The sequence below is a fragment of the Accipiter gentilis genome, chromosome 23, assembly GCF_929443795.1.
Source record: "Accipiter gentilis chromosome 23, bAccGen1.1, whole genome shotgun sequence".
Lineage (NCBI taxonomy): Eukaryota > Metazoa > Chordata > Aves > Accipitriformes > Accipitridae > Astur > Astur gentilis.
In genome coordinates this window covers 4,669,601-4,694,063 of record NC_064902.1, presented here as the reverse complement: position 1 = coordinate 4,694,063, position 24,463 = coordinate 4,669,601, and the positions used below count along the sequence as shown (strand labels likewise).

The window sequence follows — 24,463 nt, the reverse complement described above, 5'->3', positions numbered from 1 at the left end:
AAGTCAAAATACATGTTAAGAAGATATTGAACTTTAATCAAATTATAGACTTCTTTGAAGTCTACCATCCTGTCTACACTAGACTTTTCAAATGTCTTGGGATTTGTTAGCTAATGCATTCAAACTTCATGCATTTAATTTACTCCTTAGGCTAGACAAGGCCTTAGAAGCAATCCTTTTAGATTAGCTTTGAAGCATACTGTCAGGGTGTCATTCAGGAGCTTATGTTGTCCTTGCTTTATGTTGTGACCTGTAATTTTAATTAGACTTCAGTCTCCACTGCCAAAAGGGATATTCATGATACGAGGTGACTTAAAGTACACTTGGTAACACTAGCTGTCAAACACAATGAAGTAAAATGTAGCTTTGCAGATACACTCCTAAATAATACTCAGATTGAGGCTAAGAAAACAAAATTGATAGAATATACTTCAAACACTGCATTTATTACAAAGGTGCATAGAGTTTATGCTATTTCTTTTGAATACTTACATTTAAACTAACTTAACAACCAACATACAAAGCTAGGTTACAGTATGTAGTAAAATCAATGATTATCTAGTAAATTCAGTACAACAGAATATTCTACTGTATTTAATTTCACAAAACATTTCTGAAACAAAGGCACTTACAGAATTAAAAAAAAATTAACATATACTCTTTCAACATTTAAAATTTTAATTCCATTCCCCCTCCCCTGCAGCACTGTGGATAACTGGTTTGACATGAAGGCAACAGCTACTTGGACTGACACATCAGCAGTGCTTAAACTAAAAGTTCATGGACCAACTTCTCCATCTTTTCTATAACTATCCCATTCTCTTTAACTATACAAAAACAAGTTTCAATGGGTTGCATGGCAACAAGTAAATAAAATTTGGTCCTACATCTTATTGTTAATGATGATTAATACACTAACAATAAGAAAAGATCTGATTCAGTGCTCCGATTATGAAGTGGACCATTTTCTCTTCTTTCAATGAGTTTTGTAACTGCAGTAGTAATACTAAAGTAGTTCCTTGTAGACTAATGATTCATCTCTTCACTTGTATATAGTTATCATGAGCATGCATTCACTGAAGGAAGGGTGCAAATTTTCAAGGTCCTTAACCCTATCCCTCATCTCCTTCCACTGCTCCACATACAGTGGTGTTCAGGGCAATTTATTTGGTCTGTACAACATCTACACCAAAACTTCAGATTTGGGGACCTCTGTTATTGTTGCCATTTTACTTTCCTATCTTTTCCTTAGGGATGATGCCAGATAACTGAGCCAACTTCTCATGAAATTGCAGATTTTCCTTCCATAACCAAAACATAACTCTACTAACACTGCCACAAACTGTACGCTTTGTCACACCAAAATGAAGAGTGGTACAGAGTAACAACCTCGAGAAGCCCAACACTAGAACACTGTACCTGTGCTCTGAGAGCCGTGCTCACTGACTGCATCTCCCTGGCCAGACTCCATCCAGGCAGCTGGCTAACAAAGGTGCTGGAATAGTCTCTGCCCTCCTTCTATAAGAACAAACACACAGGAGTAGGATCTATAGCAAGAGAATTATTTCTGCAGTTACTCTGTGCCCTCCCACATGTAAAAATTCCAGATTTCTAGGGAAAACATTTAATCCTCCATGCAGGAGGCACTGTCCATTTTTGGTTGTTCTCACATAACTCCTAAGAGTGTAATGAAGCATTGCCCGATTTCTCAGCTTACAAGGCAGGAAAGAGAAGGAACACACAGATACAGGGCATGCATGCTCTGTGAGTGCCTCATGGCACCATTTCATGCCATTAACTTCAACACTTTCAGAGAGGTGTAACAGAGGGGCCTAAGTTGTCATGAATCCCAGTGCTAAAAACTTTCTGCAAGTTTCTTCTGAAATGCCCTGAAGACTTTCTTGAAAAAAAGAATAGGAATAACCCAGAAATAGACTAAAAAAATCAGGAAGAGAAATAAGGCTGTCTCTGACAGCAGCAGTTTCCATCCATCATGAGGTAAAACAATGCCACCATCAATGTTTTTTCGAACAGTAATATACCCCAAATGTAGAAACACAGGACAAATGGCTTAATGGCCTCTCTAAAAAAGTACAATCAGTGTATGAGCTATGTCAAAATTATTTCACTAATTATGTCACAGTGATACATACTAGATGCTCTACTCAGGAATAACAAATTGTATTTCAATGTTAGAAAAGAGAATTGTAGAGGACACCAAAAAAATCATGATTCCTTTGATCAATACAAGGTGTATAAAGTGAAAAGCCTGGCAAACACCAGTAACAGTCACGAGGACGTCTCAAGACATTTCATGACTGCAAGCACTACCATCTTAAAAATACATTACCTTGCTGTGACCAAATCCTACCACTCTTACTTTCCCTGACTTCTCGTTCTTGGCTCAGCTTTATGGGAATGTTGAAGACAAAAGGGAGGCTGAATCTCTACTATGTGTTGGGCTGGGATTTCTTAACCCCCCTGCATATTATTTTCAAGTGCAGACTGAGTTTATAAAGATCTATTATTTCTAGGTTCCTGCCATCTACAGTTTCCACCAGAGACAAGACAGCAACAAACCCTAAGCATTTAAAAACCCCAATCTATTTCTGACATCCCATCTCTCCTGCAAAATAAATTCCTTCCCTACAATGAGGCAGGACTGAACACTGGCAGGTGCTTCTGCTTAACATATAATTAAGGTGGTAATTTTTCTTCCAAACTCATCAGCAACATATGACTTAAGTAAGCTTGTCCAATAATACTTGGACAACAAATATCTGTCCAATAATTTTTATGAAGAATTCTCAGGTTTTCAGCTTTTGATCTATTTGTTCTACTAAGTGGCAGAGAATTTGGTTTTGTTGTTAATTTCTAGCTATAAATTAAAATGGCCTGAGAAAACACCCAATGAAGGCACAGTTTTTAAGCCTTAAAATTGGGAAAGAAAACAAGGAAATTATCAACTCATGCTATTTAGCACAGAAAAATGCAACTAGTCCAAAGACAATTAAACATGGTTTGCTACCCTTACTGAAGGCAAATGTGTTTCAGAAAAGGAAAATTCCCTTTTGAATGGTAAATGAAATGTATTACATTGTAGCTTACCTAACAATAGTAGCTTCAAAACAGGCAGAACATACATAACATATATCAGGTAGTTTCTCAGAGATTAAGTTTTTATGTTTTCACTGTGCAAAAGATTGCTACAGCTTTGGGTGTTTGATAATGCTCATATTAGGCCATTCCTTTCAAAAATTATTGCACAGCAAACGTTATTGTGGTTCTTATTTCTGAAGTACTTCTTCATGCTTTTCTCATTGTACATAGAACAAAATCTCGGTTTGTATTTGCTTGAGGTATAAATTAACAACTTCTGCAAGAAAAATACTCCTTCCTCATACTCTAAGCATTTAAAAAAAAGATAGTGAATTAACTTTCACTTTACTTAGACAAAAGATCGCTGTCTTCCAGAAAAAATATACTACAGTTATACGGTGTAAACGGCACAAATTATACTTTAAAAAGTTTTGTATGCAGAAGCATAGTAGAAGATCTTTTCAATAGGTGGGCTTCTGAGGATCCACATAAGCAGGGTTGTAAGGGGGCTGGCTGATTGGGTAAGGTGCTCCAGCACCAGCTGCAAAAACAAAACACAAGAAAAAACAGATTTGTAAAGTTTACATTCTGAATTCTGCATCTATAATGGCAACTTCTGTTTTGAGCACACAGAGGTTCAACTTATCTAGTATCTTAACTGGACTTGAGAACAGTTTGTGCTAAGTCATAAAGCATCCGCATTTCAAAAGTAAGATCACAAAAACCTTTGTTCTTGTACACTTAAGCATCAAAAAAAACAAACCCACATGTGTATTATGGCAGCCACAAGCACATGGTTATCCTTCAGGGGAGAACATAGTCTAAAGAAAAGGAACAGATCAGGTCTAAAAAGAACAGCCAGTGGAAGTCAGAGATGCACAAACAACAGGATATACCTGATAGCATGCCAAGAAGTGAAAATAAACTACTGGGCAAAAGAAAAAGGACTAGAGAAAGCATCTTAGGATTCCTTCAGGGAAAATGCTTTCCTGGTAAGTGTCACAGAGTTAATTAAAATTAAAATAAAAGGGAAAAAAGTATCCCAACGCTACCAAGCACACTAAAGATTTTGACTTATATACTAGATGTGTATCATTTGGAAGGTATCCTTATTTTCTAGTATTCTGAGACAAGCTGCTCTCAAGTGGCATCTTCATTTTCATGTCCGTCAAATAGCACAAGTTAGTTCAAATAACGCAACACCTGATTAGATCCCTGGAACATATAAGTGTGGTTATCTTTTGCTGATCTTGTAAAGTGAGTGGGTTTGGCTCCTGTATGACAGAGCAGGTATTCTCTCCCTTGCATGTGACCTAATTAAGAGACTGCCCCTTGGTTAATAGACAAGAGAAATAAAGAAAAGAGCTCTCATTTTGAGGCATTCTCAGCTGGCAACATGGAAAGTGCCTTGAGATTTTTCCAGGAAAAAAAATGTTTTAAGAACTAACAAACCAGCAGCAGTTTGAGAAACCAGAGAGCAGGAGAAGCAAAATGACTACTTTATTGGCTCCCTCACATGATAAAGATGAAGCCAAAGCACTTTGGGGTAATCCCATAAACCCCACAGCTTCTTCAGAGTTTACAACAGAAAAATAAAGTCAACAGGCCTGCCAAGTCAGTGTTTTCAACAATATGCAAACCAGCCCTGCATGTAATGTGCAACTTCTAACTGGCTTACAAATGCTTCAGACCATGAACAGCCATTTTGTATTTGAGTTGTCATGAAAAAGTTACTTTCTGTGGGCATTATCTACTATTCAGGACTATACTTTGCTTGTTATTCAGAAGTATGAACAGTGGGGTTTGTAACAGGGCTTGAAAATTCTTGGACAGGTAACAGCCTAGTTTTGGCCTCTCTGAACAGCCAGGAGCCAATTGTTTAGAGAACAGCTATTACCAGCAGAAGTGAGAATTAGTAATAGCAACAACAAAGCTGCATGAAAATAATGCTGTGAAAGAAGAAAAGCAGAAGAAAAAAGATTCTGGTATTTCTAACTGCTAGTCATCAGCAAACTTGTCTGAAATCTATCAGAGACTCAGTATTCTATAAACATAGCGACAAACTACTAGAAAATGCCATCTGTGTATAAATTGAAACATCTAGCAAATATTAGATTAGAAAGGGTATGTGGAAACACCCAACTACTATACATATGTTAATTGGACTTTGATTTTAATACAAAATTTCAACTGAATTAGTAAAACATTCTACTGGATCCACTGAGTCCCACATATCATCAAACTTTGCCAGTCGAGCTCCAGCCACATCTCCTCTTGCAATGCAATAGAAATGGTGATAGGGAAATTTCAGCAAGGGTGAATTACAGCATCCACCATAACTTGACTTTTACATAATTTGTTTACATTTACATTTATATAGTCATAGAAAATAATAAATGTAAATAATACAAGATCAGCTCCAAAGTAACTGTCTCTTTAGCTATTTAAGAGATGAAAAAAAACACTCAGCGCTGCCTTACCTGCCACCGTTTCATGATAAGCTGGGGGTCCTGATGGCTGCATGGGGTAAGGGGGAGGATACTGTGCAGGGTATGGTGCTACTGGCATTCCTGGTTGTGGCTGGATAGCCACAGGCTGATATCCTTGATATGGGGCTACTGGGTAGTTGGGTGGCACTCCCTGTTGTTGGGGATAGGGAGCGTGAACCACTGTAGTGGAAGTAGTGGTGGCCACAACAGCTACAAGCAAGCAAAAGGAACATGGTTAGTGCTGGTGGCTCTAAAAGATCACCTGGGACAACCAACAACAGTAAAGTAAAAAAACATTCTTCAAGATAAATTAATTTCTCACTTCAACATCTGGGTAATTTCATTTTCAAAGTTCTATGAAAGATTTAGAAATGTATGCCTCTAAATATCCTTCCATTGATCTTGGTGTTAATGAGAGCCTTCACATACTGGGATAGCAGTCAACTTATCTCCTTTTTTCTCAACCACAAAGAACAAAGAATTTTTCTCCTGGACTCTTCAAAAACCAGGAACTCAACCCTGCAGCCAAGTTATCTATCATTTGGTATGAGACTGGAAAAACTGCTCATTTTTAAATGTTATCTGCTTTTAAGGATTAAGGTGATAAAGATCTCCTTTATTAGGTAAGGAGCTTCCCTACCATGATTGCCCAAATGAGTTTCCTTTTGTATGTCACCTACACACTAATACATCCATGTGTTAGTACGTCTTTCTTTAAGTAACAGTCAGAAAGACACATTAAGTCATCGATTTTTGTAGGAACTGATGTTGGATCATTGGTTTATATCTCTTACTGTAATAAGGGAGTATTAACTCTTTCTAATAAATTGCAATAATTTGTTTTTGAGATCTCCTTCCTCTTTATGGTACAATTGCAGACTTTGCTCAAGATTGTACTGTTGCAGTTCTGGGCCTTTGTGTATTTTTCAGGTACATTTTTAAGAGACTGGGAAAATTATTAAATTTCATCCTATCCCCTGCTTACCTAAACAACAAAAAACCCCACAACAAAACATCACACACACACACACCCCCCCGCCCAAATCCACACAGTGAAGCAGCTGAAACGTTATTTTTAATGTTTAGGTATTGCAACTTCTGTAGCAGAAAGGTAAGGCAAGATTATTTTCACCTTTTATAGGAACATAATTTTCCGGCGGGCGGGGGGGGGGGGAAGAAGTCTTGTTCAAAGACATGAAAAAGAAAATAAATATACAGGTACTTACGCCGTGGTCTTCGACATGCTTTATACAAACAGCAACATGAACAGGTGAGGCACAGAATAATAGTAACTATAATCACCGCACAAACAGTAACTCCAATGGCAATAAGGGTTCCAAAACTGCAAAAAAGGTAGGGCCAGAAGCGGTAAGTGTCTTTCACACAAACTTGTTATACTTTAACCTAACCTTCTGCAGCCAACACATTGCTCTTCCTCCAATTTGTTACTCTTACTACTTCATGCATTTGAATAACAAACAACTGCCAAATGCAGGGCTACATGAGAAGGTGGCTGCTAAATCAGTGGAGGCTGACCAACTGCTATCAAGGAGCGCAGTCCCCTGTACGTGGAAAGGGCCCAACATGAGTCTTTGGTCCCTACCATTTTAGTGTGACTGCGATTCTTGTTATTTTAGTGCAACTATGTGTCCCTTTATGTATTCCAAAAGGTTACAGCGCTAAGGTTTCAAAATCACTAGTTTGGTGATTTAATTTTCCAAACATGACATGACTGCTCTCAACACACAGGTAGGCATGCCTGAAAGTAAGCACACCAGACTTTGGGGTGATGGCGAGTTCTTTGTACACTTGTAAGACCTCCCAGGCCCAGTCAGGACAATCTCAGTACTGAGCAGACCCCTCCATGCTGCAGATTCTTGGCAGGTTCCCTGGCATTTGTAAATAGTTGTTTTAGAAGCCACATTTCACATGGGTTGGAAGATTAGAAATTCTGCCACCTTAACTGCAACAGCAAGTATGTTATGCTACATTATGGGAGGCAGAAACACTGCCTAAACCACCAAAACCTAGTGTGGAAAGACCAAAGATTACACCATCTTTAGCCTCTGTGATGAGCACCAAATGACAGAAGCAGGCATAAAGCCTCCAAGAGATGACTGTTTGTAAGTTCTGTTTACCACACAGGGAAGAAAAAGTAACACTGTAAAGCATTAAATGCCCAGTGACAGTTCCCTTTTAAGTGTTAATTCACATGATCTGTTTCCTACTGTCTACTGTAATCAATAAAGCCCTTCTTCCACAGAAGCCAAAGTCTGCATTATTTCTTAAAAAAAATGCACCAGGCATCAGTTTTGGGAACAATTGCAGGAAGTTAGTTTTCATGAACAAGCTCTAAAATAACAAGTGGAGAGCTGGTTTTACATCCATCCTGTTTTTGCTGCATTGTAGAGATTTTGGCTACAGAACTCCATTTTTTCTCCTGCTCAGTTTCCTGTTAAACAGCCTTAAACAAAATGACACATCTCCAGAACCTCCAGCAATTTTTGCTTGGCTACCAAACAGCCATCAAATGTAAAAACCGTTTTCGAGTATCAATGACACCACATGGTTAAATCACTGGCACAAAAAACAAACAAACAAAAACAAACAAAAAACACCCCAACAAAGCACTTCATCCCTAGCCCAAATTTGGAAGACCTCACCTCAGTCTTCTAGAGCAACTTAACCCTCAGTAAGCTGGACACTGAACAGAAACATTGACAAATAAAAGGGTTCAATTTAAAATACATTCCCCCCCCCCCCCCCCCCCCAAGAGAGGTTCCATCAATTTCATTCTGTTTCTGCAACAGCTAGAAGAAAAACCTTGGGTCAAATCTCTTTCAAGAATCTGAGCAACAATTTTATCTAACTGTAACTGCATCTAACTTGTGCACTGATTTTGTTAAGTACTAAATATAACACTATGGATTTACTCCTCAAATACTAAACCTAACACTGTGGATTGGCCATGGTCACTGCACCCAAGATTTACGTGTAGAACAGGAAGCAGGAACTGCTGCAGCGTCCTGAAGTCACAGAAGCCACGTCAGAAACACTGCCGGGAATGCAAATAGATGATTGCAACACAGCTGCAAAATGTAAAGATGCATGCATGCTTTGTCACGTTTATTTGCAGCTTTACAGAATGTTTTTCATATGCTGACTTGCACATGCAAATACATTCCTAACTATGCCACTTTTAAGTGCTCTCCCCATCCTCGCAAGCATTAGTTTCACTTCAGCACAGTAAGTTCACAGCCAGCTCATCTCCATCCAAAAATCCCACCTTTTTCAAGCCTGGTATAAAAAGGCAGATACAAATGCAGTTTCAAAGGAGGCGGGGAGATAATCATGAACAATGATACCGCACATTCTGAAACACAGGCTGCCTCCTGTCCAACAGCAAACATACAGCAAGTTAGTTTGAAAACACAAGCTGAATACTTTTTTTGCAGAAATTGATTAGATTTAAGAATGACCTGTGGAATTTAGATTAATTTTACAGGGTCCTTACTAGATACTCATTATATAAACTCATATACACACTGGAGAAGAAAAAGAGAATTGTGCACAATTAATTCATATACTAAACTTAAGCATCTTGATTGCAACGTTCACAAGAAACAGCATGAAAGCCTGTGACAAACTATGGACACCTCTAGAAACCGCATGACAACACATGTTGACAACAACTACAATTACTGCTACTTGTGGAGTGCCAACAGCATTTACCTTGTTCTTGTTCCCACTTCTGTTATCAACCCTGAGAAAGTTCTCTCACTAGGGAAAATAACATTTCTATTACACACAATTATTACCAAGCAACAATAGCAGAGACAACAAATGAAAAGAGTCTTCTAGGTTCTTCCCTGGGCTTCTTCCCAATACAGAAGTAAAAAACTTTTTGCTAGTGAACTATGCCAAGAAAAGGAAATTTTGTATCAAGGAAAGATATTAGGCCTGACAAAGACAACTAGAATTCTTTACTTGTACAGACAATGAACCCCTCTCAACTTTAGCAAAGGCTGGGCAAAATCAAACAAACCTAAGAAATGGAGAAAACAGACAAAGTGGAGAACTGTCTACTCACAAATAAACTAGCACAGCAGGAAACTGGCAGAGACCCCTTATCTTTCACAACCGAATTCAGTTCTGATATGACAAGAGAGAAAACAGCACAAGCCCATCTGCAGCCACCAACAGATAAAAAACAGTGGTCAGTCTGAAGCATAGGCTGCATTCACTTATTGTAATACAGTTTTCAGCTCACTGAAACACATACCTCATTGCCTATTTACTATCTCTAATAAGGAAAGCGACAAAAGCAAACCTCAGGGGAAAAATCCCACCATATCCTTATTTTCACCAAGTTGTTAATAGAGACACCCTGTGCATTTTCATAATTTGTCTGTGTCTTTGCTAAAATTACATGAACACTGCATGACAACATTTTGCATGCATCTTTTAAAGAGCTAAATGGAAACACATATTTAAAGTACAGGCGTGTCACGTGTATACACTTTAGAGTGCGGTTCTGTTTGTGTGTGTAAACACTGTGATTCAGTTCTACCCACTGAAATACTGTGAGATTACTACAGACCAAAATTACAAGCCTTCAGAAACAGCCCAGTGAGTGAAACAACAAACAGGAGTTAGTTCTTCCCATATTTTTCTAAGGACTGTTCACATCTGGATTACTGTAGGCGTTTTTATCACCTACTTTACAGCAGAACCATAATTTTCCTGCCAGTGCTTGGGCTCATGCAGACTTATGTCTTGAAACAGCAGAAGGTAGCGTGACACAGAAAACAAAACAGTATGTGCTATCAACTTGCAACTTGCTGTATCAACACTCTCAACAGCAGAGCTCTTCAAAAGTTTGGTGGGGGTTTTTTTCCTAACAATTTCTATTGATAATCAAAACTAGCAATACTCTTTCGGAATGTCTGAATTGTCAGGCACTACCTTACTGTAATAAAGTCTGTCCTTTTACTGCCCAAGGGGTCCTACCCTGAGCACTTCTTCCTGAACATTCAGTAATATCCCACTAGTAAAACTACTGAAAAAAGTGCAGGAAGGCTACCAGTAACAGAAGATGTTACTCAAGTGAGGCCAGAACGGTGCTCAGCATACTTTACTCGGTGAACTGTCTAAGCTTGAGGAGACAAGATATTCCAGATACTGTGTAAAGACTCTCTTGCAGTGTACTAACTTCAGAAAGCCTATACTCCTTTCTTAAACAAAACTATTGCTTCATTTAATTGCCTTTACTTGATGAATCTGCCTAAAAGGACTCTGAAAATATTTGGAAAAAAATATACTCACACCAAATGATAATTTAATTACCAGCATTATACATAAATGAAAAAGAATAGACATAAGGGATTGTAGCTTAAAAGGTTCTTCCAATGAATGGTTAACCAAGAAAAAAAAATAAAATCAAACAAAAACCAAACCAAAAAACACACTTTACCCCCTGCATTCTGCAAACAAACATCAGAGTGCAGAAGTCAGGGTGGCCACAGCACCAGATGAGAACACTCTGCTGGCATCACAGTTTGAACACAGGTTTCCAAACTCCCACATTATATATACCATAGTCTCCAAATAAAGCACACAGTTATAAACAGCTTGAGCTCATTGACTGCCATTTCCTGCTTCTTTCTCTTCACATAAAAGCTAACTTTTGCCAATAATTTAATAGAAAACAAACTTGAGAACAAACCCAAACCTAATAGCAGTTTTACTGCAGCAATGATAAATTGCAACTTCTCATAAAATCCATGGGCAAGTAAATATGAAGAGACAACTCCCTGTCCTTTCCTACCACCACCTCTCTCCTTCCTTGCCCTACTCCACTTCTACCCCTATTCCCTCACCTTTGAAAAGCTCTAAATTGCATATGTAATGAGCATACCTCACAGACTCACCTTACTTTTAAGGTTTTCTATTTATTCAAAACAGGTACCAGTTCACATAAAGGGAGTTATGTGATTAGTGCCTGTTTTACCCCTTTTGGTACTGAATGAGAGGCAATGGACATACTAAAATGGGAGAATCAAACCCAGGATCTAAACAGTACTACTTGTAGAAGTTAATTCTCAAGACAGTTGTTGTTTGTATCAGAGATCTTAATCTTAAACACTGTCAAGTGGAAAAAAAAAAAAAAAGTAAAACACTGAGTGTATTTAAGGCTTTGGAAAATATCTAAGTTTCAATTCCAGTAACATATTTGTAAACCCCCTTAATAGTTTGAATCACTTAAGTTGGTGACATTTTGCAAGCCCTGCTGTAAAGAAAGTTTTTGCATATCTATGCATTCATGACAATGGGACATACTGCAACTTTTGTCTTTAACAAAGAAAAAAATACCCAAATGAACAACGAGACCACCTAGTTCTGAAAAATTAGTTTAAGCAGCCTATTTATTTTGCAAGTCTTAATCTATTCCAAGATTTGTTCCATGCTATAAGAAAGATGTTGGCAGAGTCCTTTTGAAAAGCATGGCTGCTTTTAAAAACAAACATTTACAAATACTGAGTTATGACTGTAACACAGGGTGGTCTGGAAAGACTTCAGAAGATAATTTAGGCCATCCCTAAAAGTCTAAAAAATTGAGTATACCCATATAATTCTTCACTGCTCCAGAAAATGATACAGTTCCCAGAAATGGGTCAGAATGGTAAATGCCCAGACTTGTCCTGACTCAGGTACAGGACATGACCAAACAAGTCCCCAGACTGAGATGCTTTCCTAAATCCAACATTTTAGCCACAGCCATATAATGCCACCACATACTGCCTCTAAAGCTTAGCAGGAAAATAAAGGATAAACTTTTTTTGTTAAAAAAAGTAGTATGACTTCCCAAGAGTCTTTCAGGGGGGTTAGTTTTTATAACTTTACAAACAACACACTACCCCAGTTTAGTATTTCAGCATGAAGACTCAAAACGTAAGAACCACTTTGCTAGAGACTCAAAAAAACTATTTACTATTACACAGAAAGCAAACTCTTGTGAGGTTAATACTCACAGGAAAACACTAGCATGACTTTAACACTTGATAGACCGACCAGCGTATTTTAGCACAGATGGGTTTTGGGCCACAGGAGCTTCAGCCCATGTGGATAATCAAAATATACACCATAGAGTTAAGCCTCGTAGACCAGGTGCATTCACACTAATTGCTAGTGTCAGCCATGGCCTGCTCCAGCCATTTTACCAAGGGGCCACCTGCCCAAAATGAGATCTCTACATGATCAAGAAATGGCTAAGAAACAAGGGCAACAGTGATTCCTGTGGTGGGCAAAAGGCAGCTTAAGACTTGGACTGAACAGCATGGTTTCAAAATTATGAAACTTTGATAGTTTCATAAGGCTGGCAAGTTTGAGTAACTGCTAAGTCATTTTATAAGCTACGCAATGGGACTGAAGTGTGGACTGGAACTGTGATGTCTGCATTGGTCTTTCAAATGTTAACTCAGGTTAGCACTTGAGAGTGTCCCTCCTAGGGTCCTGCCCACGTACATTTCCTTAATGTGAAGAAAAGGGTTTCATCTAATTTTGGCTAGCCCATCAGTGCGGTACCAGCTCAAGTCATCGCTAATTGTAAACTGCTAAACTGCTCTAGCACGGACACAGATTGACTGCCACTGAAAACCCCTAAAACTTACCACAATTTTCCATAGTTCTTTCTGGGTAGCCCCAAAAAGAACAAAAGTTTGCAGCAGGAGCCCCCCAAAACAACCCCTGGGACACCTCTGCTTACCTGCAGTCTAAATAACTGAGCTACACGCTCCAGAGTCAGCAGCTGAGCACAGCCCAGCGACTCTTAGCATCAGCCAAGCCAGCTCTGGCATGAGAGCCAATACTAAACCAACAACAATAAAGCCATGGTAAGCCAAGAAGCGCCACAACTGCAAAAGCGTTACAGAAAAACAGAATGCAAGAGTCCTTTGAGAAAAAGTTTGCTAAATAAGTATTGAGTGGGTCCTTTTTATTTTTGTTCAAATAGGAAGCTGATGTGGGTTAAAGCCCAAAATAATAAACTCTAATTTCATACGCAAAGACCTACTGGAAGTAAAGCTAATTACTGCTTTTTTTAAAGACACTGACCTCTCAATTTTTTCAAGTAACATGTAACAGGTTTAGCACAAGTTCTTAAACAGGCTATATGAGAAAGTGGCAGGGAGGCAAGTTCCCAGAGTTTGTGGTTTTACTCAGACATCCGACACCCGGATGCAACACGTTATTATGGAAAATGTATACAAGCATCTCTTCCTGGTCTGTAAACAGTTCACTTGTACTAAATATGTCTATTTATATAAATCCCTTTGTAATGCATGCTAAAAATACCATTTTCCAGAAAAGTTTCCCAGGAAATCTACTATTGTACACTTTGTGGACAGTTTAGAATAATTGCTATAAGTAACTGATATATTGAAAATATACAATCAGAGCGACTAAAGTCTTTCATCAACAGTGCAAGAATTAACACTGCGGCTTCATGCAGGTCACAAGACCATTGGAACCTCAGCATAAAAACTGTCCTTAAACATGATATAAAGCATTTAGCTTCTACAGATGATAAATAAATTTAAAATACTCCTTTAGTGGCAAAAAGGGAATGCAGACTGATTACAGGCACAGATATTTAAGGCAAAGTGAGTCAGTTCCCCTCCTACTGTTAGGATCCCAGTTCAACAATACAGGATGTTACCTCCCACCATAATTAAAATTTGGAACCAACGTAAACATAATAGGAGGGATTTTTCTGAAATGGTTAACTGAATAAATAGAACAAGTTTAACTGAAAAAAATTAAGTATTGCAGAAAGTTTTCCCCATGTAAACAACAAATGCAATAGTATGAATTTGCTACTGCCAATTCCATACTAACTCTAGAAAGCAGATTTAAGCAACTAGTTAGAAACTAACTTGGCTAAAGGCCTAAAGTTTTAAATAAAATAATAAAAAAAAAATTTAAAGTTTTTTTTCCTGGCAAATTGCAACAGAGTGTATGACTTGCCAAACACACTGAAACTGCAATCAAAGGAAGTTCAGACTAGGTTACACCACCCTGCTTTGCTTTGCCTATAACACAGCTCTTAGATGAAACACACCTTTTTCTTTACCCACCATTACTCATGTCATCATAAATATAAAAGTTAGAAACACGGTGTTCAGGCAGGAGCAAAGTTTAAATTAGGTAAATTAATTATCCTATACTACTATGAACTGACATGCTGCCTCACCCTCTCTTCAGAAGTATTACTCATCCAGCACGATGAGGATCCTCAATGAAAATCTAACACTGCACAAATAAGAACAGACTTCTGCAGCAAAGGTCGTATCTGGCCAACCACTGCTTCTCCTTTTAAATTGTATTTATCATTAACAGGACGTTCATAAAAAAAAAGTCACAAAAGTGACTTTGATGACTGGTTCCTTCCACAACCTAAAAAAAATAGAGGTTTTTAAGTTTACCTCTCAGTGACATTGAAAACCAGAAATCATGCTAGTAAACAGCAAGGAATATCACATTGAAAATGAATGATATAAAATGTTTTTAATGAAAATAGACTTTATCAAAAGACCAATCTTTGCACAATTGCTAATTTCCTGAAATTAAACTAATTTGTTCATTTCACAGAAGACCCTACAACTGCAGTTTTAACAGGCTAGGCAATTTAAGGACATTCTCCTCCTCCCATAACACATCTACAACACAATCTATTCACAAATACATCTCGCTATACCTCAGGCCATGGCTATTTTATGAAAGTATATGAAACAGCAGAGCTGGAGCTAGCTTTGGAACCCATATGCTCAAACTTCCACAAAGTCTTCTAAGTAACAATCATCATCTTTTAGCCATATTTTCAAGGAAAGATTCTCTATTTCTTGGGCTATAGGACCCTTCTCTGAGGGTTACCCTGCCTGCAGCTGCTTTGACAAGCTCTCTCCAGAGGCAATCTGTATGCTAAAAATTTACAGGTTTCAGAGTTATACTGTGTGGAGCTACAGCAAAGCCCACAGAGTTAGAAGAGGGAACACTCTACCCTAGTAAGTATATACAGTCAATGATGTACACATCCACAGAAAAATTGACTCCTGAACATAATTCAAGTGATTAATCTTACTGTGTCTTTGCATATTTAGGGCAGGTTGTCTTGGGTTTTGCCACGAAACAGCCTTCTGTAGTTAGAAAAGCACACTAACCCAACCCTTCACACCTGCCTCTTGAGCCCGGACAGCGTTTTTTAATCTCTCCTTCCATCTTGGTTTCAGAGTAAATGAACCTGCAGGAGCATTAAGCCCACTGCCTGAATCAGGCAGCTGAGAAATCATTAATGGCAACTCACAACTGCTTTGTCAGCTTTAAGTAACTCCTTTACTGAGACTACAGTGAACACAAAACCAAATGCTCTATAATGCAAGTTACAATTACAAATTGTGCAAGCTTGTATTTACTTTTCAGGCTAGTAAAAAGCATAGAACAATTTTTTAAAAAGCTTCAGATCCAAATCTCAGTTGTTTCTAGACAAGAAGCTTACATTCCTTGGTGAGATTAGCCGGTGTCTGAATGCAACCCTTACGGAATGGGCTCTGTATGCAGTTTAACTCATTTATTACAGAAAATGTTAAGGACTGGTATGGAAAAGAAATCCTCTGCTCATTAAATAGAGACTGCTTACGTTTCTAGAAGTTCTTTTCCAATGAATAATTTTCGTAATTTATTTCCCTATCATTGGCAACCTATTACAGATGATGGAGCATCCAAATACACAGTCAAGTGTAAACTGAAGTCCCCGATAGTGATAGGGGAGGAGGAGGAAAAATGGGGTATAGTTCAATATCACACCATTTTTTACCTTGTCTGTGGAGAAAACATATGCTTTAAAACACCTAAATTGAAAGGCAGCAAATTAAGATATTCACATCTTCCACAGTTAGAAATCTACTGGTTTTGCCAACTTATGCACATAGCAGGCTATAGCAGATGCTGCATTTCAAAGGCAGGCAGAATGACAAGGATTTTCTCCATTTCACACAAGGAGAACGAAGTCACAAGACAACACATTGATAAGCCCATGACAAAACCCAAATGAGCGCATCCCCAGTCTAAAAAGGCTGTTGTGTCTCTGCCAGCTGAGGCTTCCCAGGAAGACTGCCATTCTGCGTCCCTTTTCTCATCACGTAAGGATGAGCAGCCTTTTCTCAAGCATTACTGTATCTGTTACACAATCTGCTGTAACTTCAAGGCAAAAATTAATTCAGAAACAGAGTCCAATTAACTGTGTATAATACAATTTGAAGTCTTGTTTCTGTTTTGAAAGACTGGTATCAGCTGCCCCAACTACATTATTTTGTTCTGTAACTCTGATACAGATGTTCTGAATTGCTCCACCTCCTTAAACGCTCAAATACTTCACAATTAGTTGAACTGTGGATGTGAGTCATCTAATTTCCTTTTCCAGTAAGGGTCACTACTGGAAAATTGGCATACCAAGGCTAAATAACCATGTTATAATGCAAATTATGTCAACTGTTAAGTGAATCAGTGCTCTGCTTTTTGCACAGTTTCTTAGAGCAATACTACTACATACTGCAGAATGAAAGGGGAAGAACAACTAAATTAACCTTACTACTCATAATTCATCTTTGAAACCAGAGCAAAGCAGAGGAAATTTCAGTAATTTGATTAAGGGGGGGGAGGGGGGGGGGGGGAAGTGAAAAACCTTCCAGTAGTAAATCCTTGTCCACAATGCATTCACTAGCAGCAGAAATTATAGAAATTGCATATGGTCATCTTGCATGCAAGGAAAAATGGTGGCAAATTTAACAAGTTCAGTGGTAAGAAACCTATGCCTACGCTCTGACCTAAAAGTTCTGAATGATCTTTAAGTATTGATCAAAAATTGAAAAAGCCTTAACCTGAGTTAACACTGACTTTTATACTTTTCCTAAAATGTTTACATTTGCTTCCAAATGCAGTGTTCTGGGAAGCAAAATGCTTTCAAGTACTTGAGAGTACATTATTAAGACACTCCAAAGGAATGTAATTTATTGTCTTTAAAATGTCCAAGAGAAGATTATAGGATATGAACTGCTTGTACTGTGAACTACACTTAATAGGGTTGGTCAAAGTGCCTTGAACCCCTGCCTCAACAGCACCTGATACTCAGTATTAAATACTGAAAGATATTAACATTAAAGGATACTAATAAAAAGCAGCCTACTAAAAACTGGTGATTTGCTTGCACTTCTGCAGAAGACCTCAGAATAAACATAGCAAAAAAAGCAAAAGCACAAACAAATTAAAAACTCCTCAGCTAGACAAGACAAGGAGGAACATACATACCACCCGGCCAAATCCTTTTCCTACTGCCCTATAGAATTTGAGCATAATTGTGGCAGATTTTCCAAGCAGGGAGAACAGACACCCCAGCTCACTCAGCCTAGTGGCAAGTCCACATGCAGTTTGTGACAAGCCCTCAGAGAGGTGAAATTCTCTTAAAAAGCCAGGATTTATGAGCAATGTGCCAGAGTGGTAACTTGATCTAGGAATATGCCCAAAGCAAGAATGAGGAACTAAATGCTTTCTGACCCTTTCAATGCCAGGAAACCATCACCTCCTTTTGAAAGGCAGTGTTAAAGGCAGTATTTGCAACTCATGAGAAAGAACAGGGCACTAAAGGAAGTTGCCCTTTGTTGCCTTTCCTCACCTTATAGACTGTTCAAAGGCTATGCTCATCTTGCTGGGAGATACAAAGAAATATCTCAACTGACATCAGCCCTCCTCTCCACACAGTGAAGTATTAAATAAACATAGTCATCAAGAAACAACGTAAAACTTATACTCTAAAAGAAATTGGCATGGAGCGAGAGGGTGGAGTGCACCTTGCAGGCAGAAAGTAGGGTCAGCTCTTCCAGAAGAGATACAGCTTACTGCTTGGTTTTAAAAAAAAAACAAAACACAAAAACCAAACCACAACCCCCCTCCCCCCACCACACAAAAAGCTGGGCAAAGTCTGTAACAAAACAGAAGCCTACTTGGTGTCCCACTGACTGCAATCACAGAAAGTCCTACTCACTTTCATTCCCGATGTTGAAACAGCCTAAATCAGACATCCAAAGTCATTAGTCACTTTGGAAAGTTCTGGGATGTGGTTTTCCTCTGGAGTCACATCCAGGTGGCTTTTCAAGGGCGGTATTTCTGTGAATAATTACCATCTTTCTATTAAAATTGCCTAACCAGAAAATAAGTTCTATGTTAAGTCTAGGCCTTTGCACAACACATTAATTTTTCAAAGCTGTAGCGTAACTGAAAGGAAAAAGAGCAAAGAAGCTTGACACAGAGTCACTAATGACCCATTTTCACAAGGTGAGACATCAGTGAGTCTCTTTTTAGACATTCCATAGCTAAAACCAAAGATAATTAAAGCCACTTAGCTGCTACCTCCTAAATGTTTTCTGTCATTTACAAATGCACCTTTGTGGACTGTGGGCCTTGGTTACAATTCCTTTAGCAACTGCGCAGGTTTTTTGGTTTGTTTTTTAAAATCCTGCATTCTTTCGTTTTCTGTGCTTTTCAGTAACTATGCTTGTTGGCACGGAAAACACACATCTATTACATTCTTTATATTCAACCTTTATTACTCCAGCAGATTCAACACCCCCGCAGCCCCAAAGACGTGGAAGGTTTTTTTCTACCTTTCCACTAAAAACGCATCAAGAGCGAACACCGACTGCAAGCTGAGGCTCACGCCTGCTGTACGCGAACCATTTGCAGATACGCTAAGACGGGCCCACCAGCCTAGCAGGCACGAAGGGGCACCCCTCCTCCAAAACAGTTATCACATCAGCCCCTTCCTCGGGGAAGACTACCGGGTCCAGGGACACCAAGGACCCAAGACCTCCATCCACCCTCCCCGCCCCGACGCCCTGCCGTACGCCAGGGGCAGCGCTACCACTAGGTGCCTCCAGCGAGGCTTCCGTGCTACAGGATGCGGAAAGGTATCTCCCCAAGCCGATACGACGCGGGGTGCTGCAGTCGGCCGTGTCAGAGAACCAGCACGGCCCCCGAGCACCCACCCCCCCCCCCCCCGCCGCACCACCACGCTGTTCCCAGGAGGCGGGGGCGATGCCGCTGACGCGGCCCCGCTCGCTAAAGGCTACCGACTCTCGGGAAGGCGGCGGGGCGCCGGGCGGGAGGCACGCTCCTGCTCTGGCTGCCCGACCTCGCCGCAGCGGCACGCCGAGCCCTCCCCGCAGGCGTCCGACGTCCCGGTCCCGGTCCCGGTCCCGTCCGCTTACCCCATGCTCGTCGCCGCCGCCGCCGCTCGCCCCGCGCCCGCCGACCGGCTCCGCCCCTCCGCTAGCGTCACGCCGCTCGCCCCGCCCTTAAAGGCCGCCGCAGCGACGGCCGCGGGCTGCCGCGCGCCTTCCGCTGGGCGCCGGCCCCCGCCGAGAGTCCGAGGTCCCTCTTTTCTGTGACACCCCCCCCCCCCCGCGGTGGAATTAATTATTCAAACTTCTGCGGGTATGTGGAATATTCATAGCTCAGAATTAACCCCTGCCCTCTCTTTGTCGTCTTCCACGCTATGAAAAACAGAAGCGTTGTACAGCAGGACTCTTGTAATCACCAATTTAATGCATGGCCTTAATTTATTTCCCCTGAGATTGAAATAGTTTTTATCAGTAGTTTCTTGTTCTAAGCGAAAAAGATGCTAAAAAGCAAGGAAACGCCTCAAACAAAAGCAGCTTCTCTTATGGACTTAATCTGCCAGTATCGAAGGGTATAGAGCAAGCGCACTGATGCTTTAGAGGACAACCTCACGTTCCGTAGTGAGAACACAGACTGTTACGTGCAGCGATCGTTACGGTATAAACAGCACGATCTAACCTCCCCTGCGTGTCTCTGCTGCTCCAGATATTCTGACGTGTACACGGAGTTTGAGTGCTCCATGTTCTTAACACACAAATAAGTACTTCTATTTCCATATTCTACTGGCATGTATTGACTGCACAATGAAGAACTTCTAAATAAATACCATTTTAAAAGCTGAGACTTTGCATGGCTTACCTGGAGCCAGAAGAAATGTAATCATCAGGGTCCGAAAAAACATGCATGTAATTTATGTTGCTTGAGTCAGAGGTCCTGTAGTAAGAGAATTCATCTCAAAAATGGAATTTACGACTTACTCAAGTACCTGGCTAACTTCCAAATGCTTATGAAAGGTACTGTAAGCTACAAAGAGAAAGAGATTAATTTTGTCATCCTCAAAGAAAAACTGAATAGGGTAAAAGTATCTGAAAATGCTCAAGAAAACACACACCAGTTCATGCATCAATTTGTCACCTCATTGCTCCCATTTTACAGGTAAGTTACATACATTAACATAGATACCCGATAGAGCCAGATACAGAGCTGGAAGGTCCCTTTGTAAGTTTCTAACCATTAAACTGTGTATTTTTGTCATTTGATGATAGAATGATAACCTGCTGTATACATTCAGGTTGCCTCATACCTTTCATCAAGCAGATTACACTGAAATTGTTGTTCTTCATCAAATTTTAAGAACGTGTTAGAGCAACAGTATTGATGCATGCAGTCTCCACAGCAGAAGTTGGGACAGGATTTTGCAGGTTGTGCCTTGCCATGACGATCAATATATGCCTGACAATCCTCACCCAAAACTGAAAAAAGTTAAAATCCAATAGTTAGCAACTAAAGAAATAATCATATAAAGTCTCCTTCTCATACCGACCAGCTCACCTAGGTTAGCATTTAAATATGTTCCAAGCATTTTGGTTAGGTCTTACAAATCAACTATTTCCAAATACTTACTCCTTGCACACAAAGTATCCTGTCTTTGTCAAGTTGCTCTTCTGTTCACACATACGTGAAGGACGAAACTGCATGCAAATATACTTACGAGACGCTCTGTCTGGTGATACTCTCTCCACTACATCTGCTAGTAGCTACTAAATTAAAGACTCAAAGAGCAATGTGACTAGCCAGATATGTTAAAAATCCCACACAAGCCTCAAGATCAGCTAGAAGAAAATGTTAAATCTTCCTAGATATTTGACTTGATGCAACAGATGTAACGCTACCACATCCACTGTAGATTTCGATTTCCATGTGACTTGGTTCTTTCTACCTGTTGCTTTGCTTACTTCATGGAAAATCCTAATCCTGCTAATCCCTGGCATAAAACAGAGATTCCTAGGACTAAAAATCAGTCAAGTGGCATCTTCCCACTGCAAGCATCAACCGGTGTGGCTACAATGGAAAGGAAAAGGAGATGTTAATGTACTAGGATGGATCTCTTAGGGGACATCCCATGCTTCTTCAGCATTGCATTGGGCTGATACATTCCTTAACATACTGGCTGTTTTTTCCCTCTTTGCCATCTCAGGCCTGAATAACGGCAACGTAAGAACGGCACATTAAAAGCTTCCAACTGTCACATAAAAATACTTCTCAAAGCTTAAGCAAAAAGCATTTCCATAGAAGAATCTTTAGCAAGAGTTTTCAGTGATAAATGCTGCAGTCAGCTGGTTTCTATTCCTCATTTTCCTTCCTATCACATATCCCATGAACAAGACATACCCTCACATGTTGCTCCTAAACCACGCTCCATCCGAGAAGCTCAAATTACTTCAGGTGTAGTTTTCCAGAAAAAGCAAACAAAAAGAGGCAAAGACAACAAATCATGTTCCTTCAGAAAAAAAGTAAGGGGTATTTCCTGGACTATTTAAACTGATTTTGCCAATTGAAAAATCAGTCTTGACTCTCTGTATTTCAGCTACATTAAAAAGAAAAAAAAAAAATGTTCTAAGGGGTTAAATGTGGAGGTTCATTAAACACAAGCAAAGAGGAACTTCTCCTGCGCCAACACCACAGTACTTCTACTAATGTGTTTATGCATGCTTATGCCTGGTTCACTAAATTTTCCCTCTGCAGACAGGTAATGCCACCTGACAACCCTGTCCTTCCTGTATCACCAATAAGGAACTGATAGGTAGCTAAACCAAATCCAAAATACCTTGTGAAATTACAAACAAAACAAGGCAACCAACAAAATTACTCCCTTCATCTCACAATTGTGCTACTGCAGCACAATAAAGTAAAAATGGAAACCAAAGGTCTAGGCCAGTTCTCAGGTGGCAGAGCTAAGCCAACAAGCGCCAAGCACACCAAAAGAGAAGAATCTGGCTCCTCTACTTTGTTCCTCTCTTCTTCCATCTGCTGTGGCACCCATGAGACTCTTCCTCAACTGATTCAATTCCCCAGCTGATCAGCAGATCAACTAGGGGCTTGTGGGACCTTTTCCCCGGTTGGTTTTCTGCTGGGTTAACAATTTGAATCACCTCAGAAGAGGTCCAGTACACCCACCCAGCACAACACAAGAGCTAAGCCTGAGGGAGGCAGAAATGACCTCCTGGCTTGGTATGCCTGCTGCTGAGGTGTTCATCCTATCCTGCAAAACAGCAGCCTGATGATTTCACACAATCAGTACCGTAAAAACCCTTTTAACAAACTGATCAAGTTCCACCTCAAGAGCAGAGCTGCTAAACTATTCCCACTGAAAGACCCCAACCATTTCAGTAAGAAAACTTCCAACCCCATACATTCAAGGCCAGCTTGCATACAGTTACTGCTGTAGCACCATCGTTGTGAGCCAGCTTAAAGAACCCTTCTTCTGGTCCTTGCTCTTCAAAGTACTTACAGATAAAACTCTGACCATTTCAGCCATGCTTTAGCTCAGCCCTCAGACAAAGTGTGATCCTTCACTACTCTGACCAAGTTGAATGTCCTCTTGCATATCCACTAAAGATCACGTTCTCCTTTCCTGCACGTCTGTGCATAATTTGATCCATCAGATGCCACTGATCCATACAATATCAAGAGCGCTTCTCCTTTCCTGAGACTTCACCTGATAAGTCCTCTGACCACATCTGCTTTTTTCCATCACATGACAAAGTTGGGGAAGACCACACGCTCCATCCTTTAAGTGCAATAACAGGATAGTTACAGATAGGGCTGATAAAAAAATCCCCGTTATCAGCGTTAGCATCCAATAGCTGTGTATGAACTCCAGTATAGTTTCTTCAGAGTTTCTATAAGCAGTGCTGTTTATGCAGTATCATCACTTAACATCTGAGTATTTATATTACCTTGCCCTAAAAGTCTAAAATTTACTGTGTTGGGGGTGAAAAGGTGAAAGTTTTCAATGGGATGCGTCAAGAGTGACCGGCAGCCACTTCGTGGCACGTCACTTCTCCCCCAATAGTCTTACCTTAGCTTTACCAGTAGACAGTCCCCCCAGTCATTACTGGGGCACTAACTGCTGCTGACAACGCACACCAGTACCAACCCCACCCCACCTCACTTTCAGCACCACTTTTCTCTCAGTGAGCCCCATTCGCGCCAAACCCACTGTTCAGGGGTGGATTATCTCCCGCCGGGGCTCGGGAGATCATCCACCGCCGCTTGGGCAGCCGAGCTGAGGGGGTCTCTGCTCGAAACCGGGGGCTCCCCCACGCCGGGAGCTTCGGCAGGGCCTCCCCGGGGGGGGAGGCGGCTCCGGCCGCGGAGGAAGCCGGCAAGAGCCCCCGAAGCCGCCTCAGAAAGAGACGAAGGAACCCGCGCGCCCGCCCTCCTGGAGGGCCGGGTCTCCCCCGCCCGCAGCGCCCGGCACCCCCCTACCCCCCCTCAGCCGCCGACCCCGCGCTCACCGGCCGCCGGCAGCAGGCAGAGGAGGCCGAAGCCGAGGCCGAGGGCGCCCCGCCACGTCGCCATGAGCACCGCCGCTTCTCCCCGGGGCGGGCCGAGGCTGGCCGATCCGCAGGGACTCCGGCACCCCC

The 24,463-nt window shown here is 40.6% G+C and overlaps 1 protein-coding gene across 2 annotated transcripts; it reads right to left on the bottom strand.

Annotated features, from left to right (window-relative positions):
* Window positions 1–15: 15 nt before the first annotated feature.
* Window positions 16–24,463, bottom strand: SHISA5 (shisa family member 5). Of its 2 annotated transcripts, XM_049826840.1 has the most exons (6): window positions 24,335–24,463; window positions 21,118–21,286; window positions 20,673–20,747; window positions 6,815–6,930; window positions 5,580–5,798; window positions 16–3,640 (listed from the first exon to the last, which is right to left on the bottom strand). In XM_049826840.1, the coding sequence occupies exons 1-6, from the start codon at window positions 24,396–24,398 to the stop codon at window positions 3,561–3,563; spliced, it is 723 nt and encodes a 240-aa protein (XP_049682797.1). In that variant the 5' UTR covers window positions 24,399–24,463; the 3' UTR covers window positions 16–3,560. The 2 variants fall into 2 exon arrangements, with proteins under 2 accessions (XP_049682797.1, XP_049682798.1); XM_049826841.1 differs by lacking the exons at window positions 20,673–20,747; window positions 21,118–21,286; window positions 24,335–24,463 and adding an exon at window positions 19,904–19,957.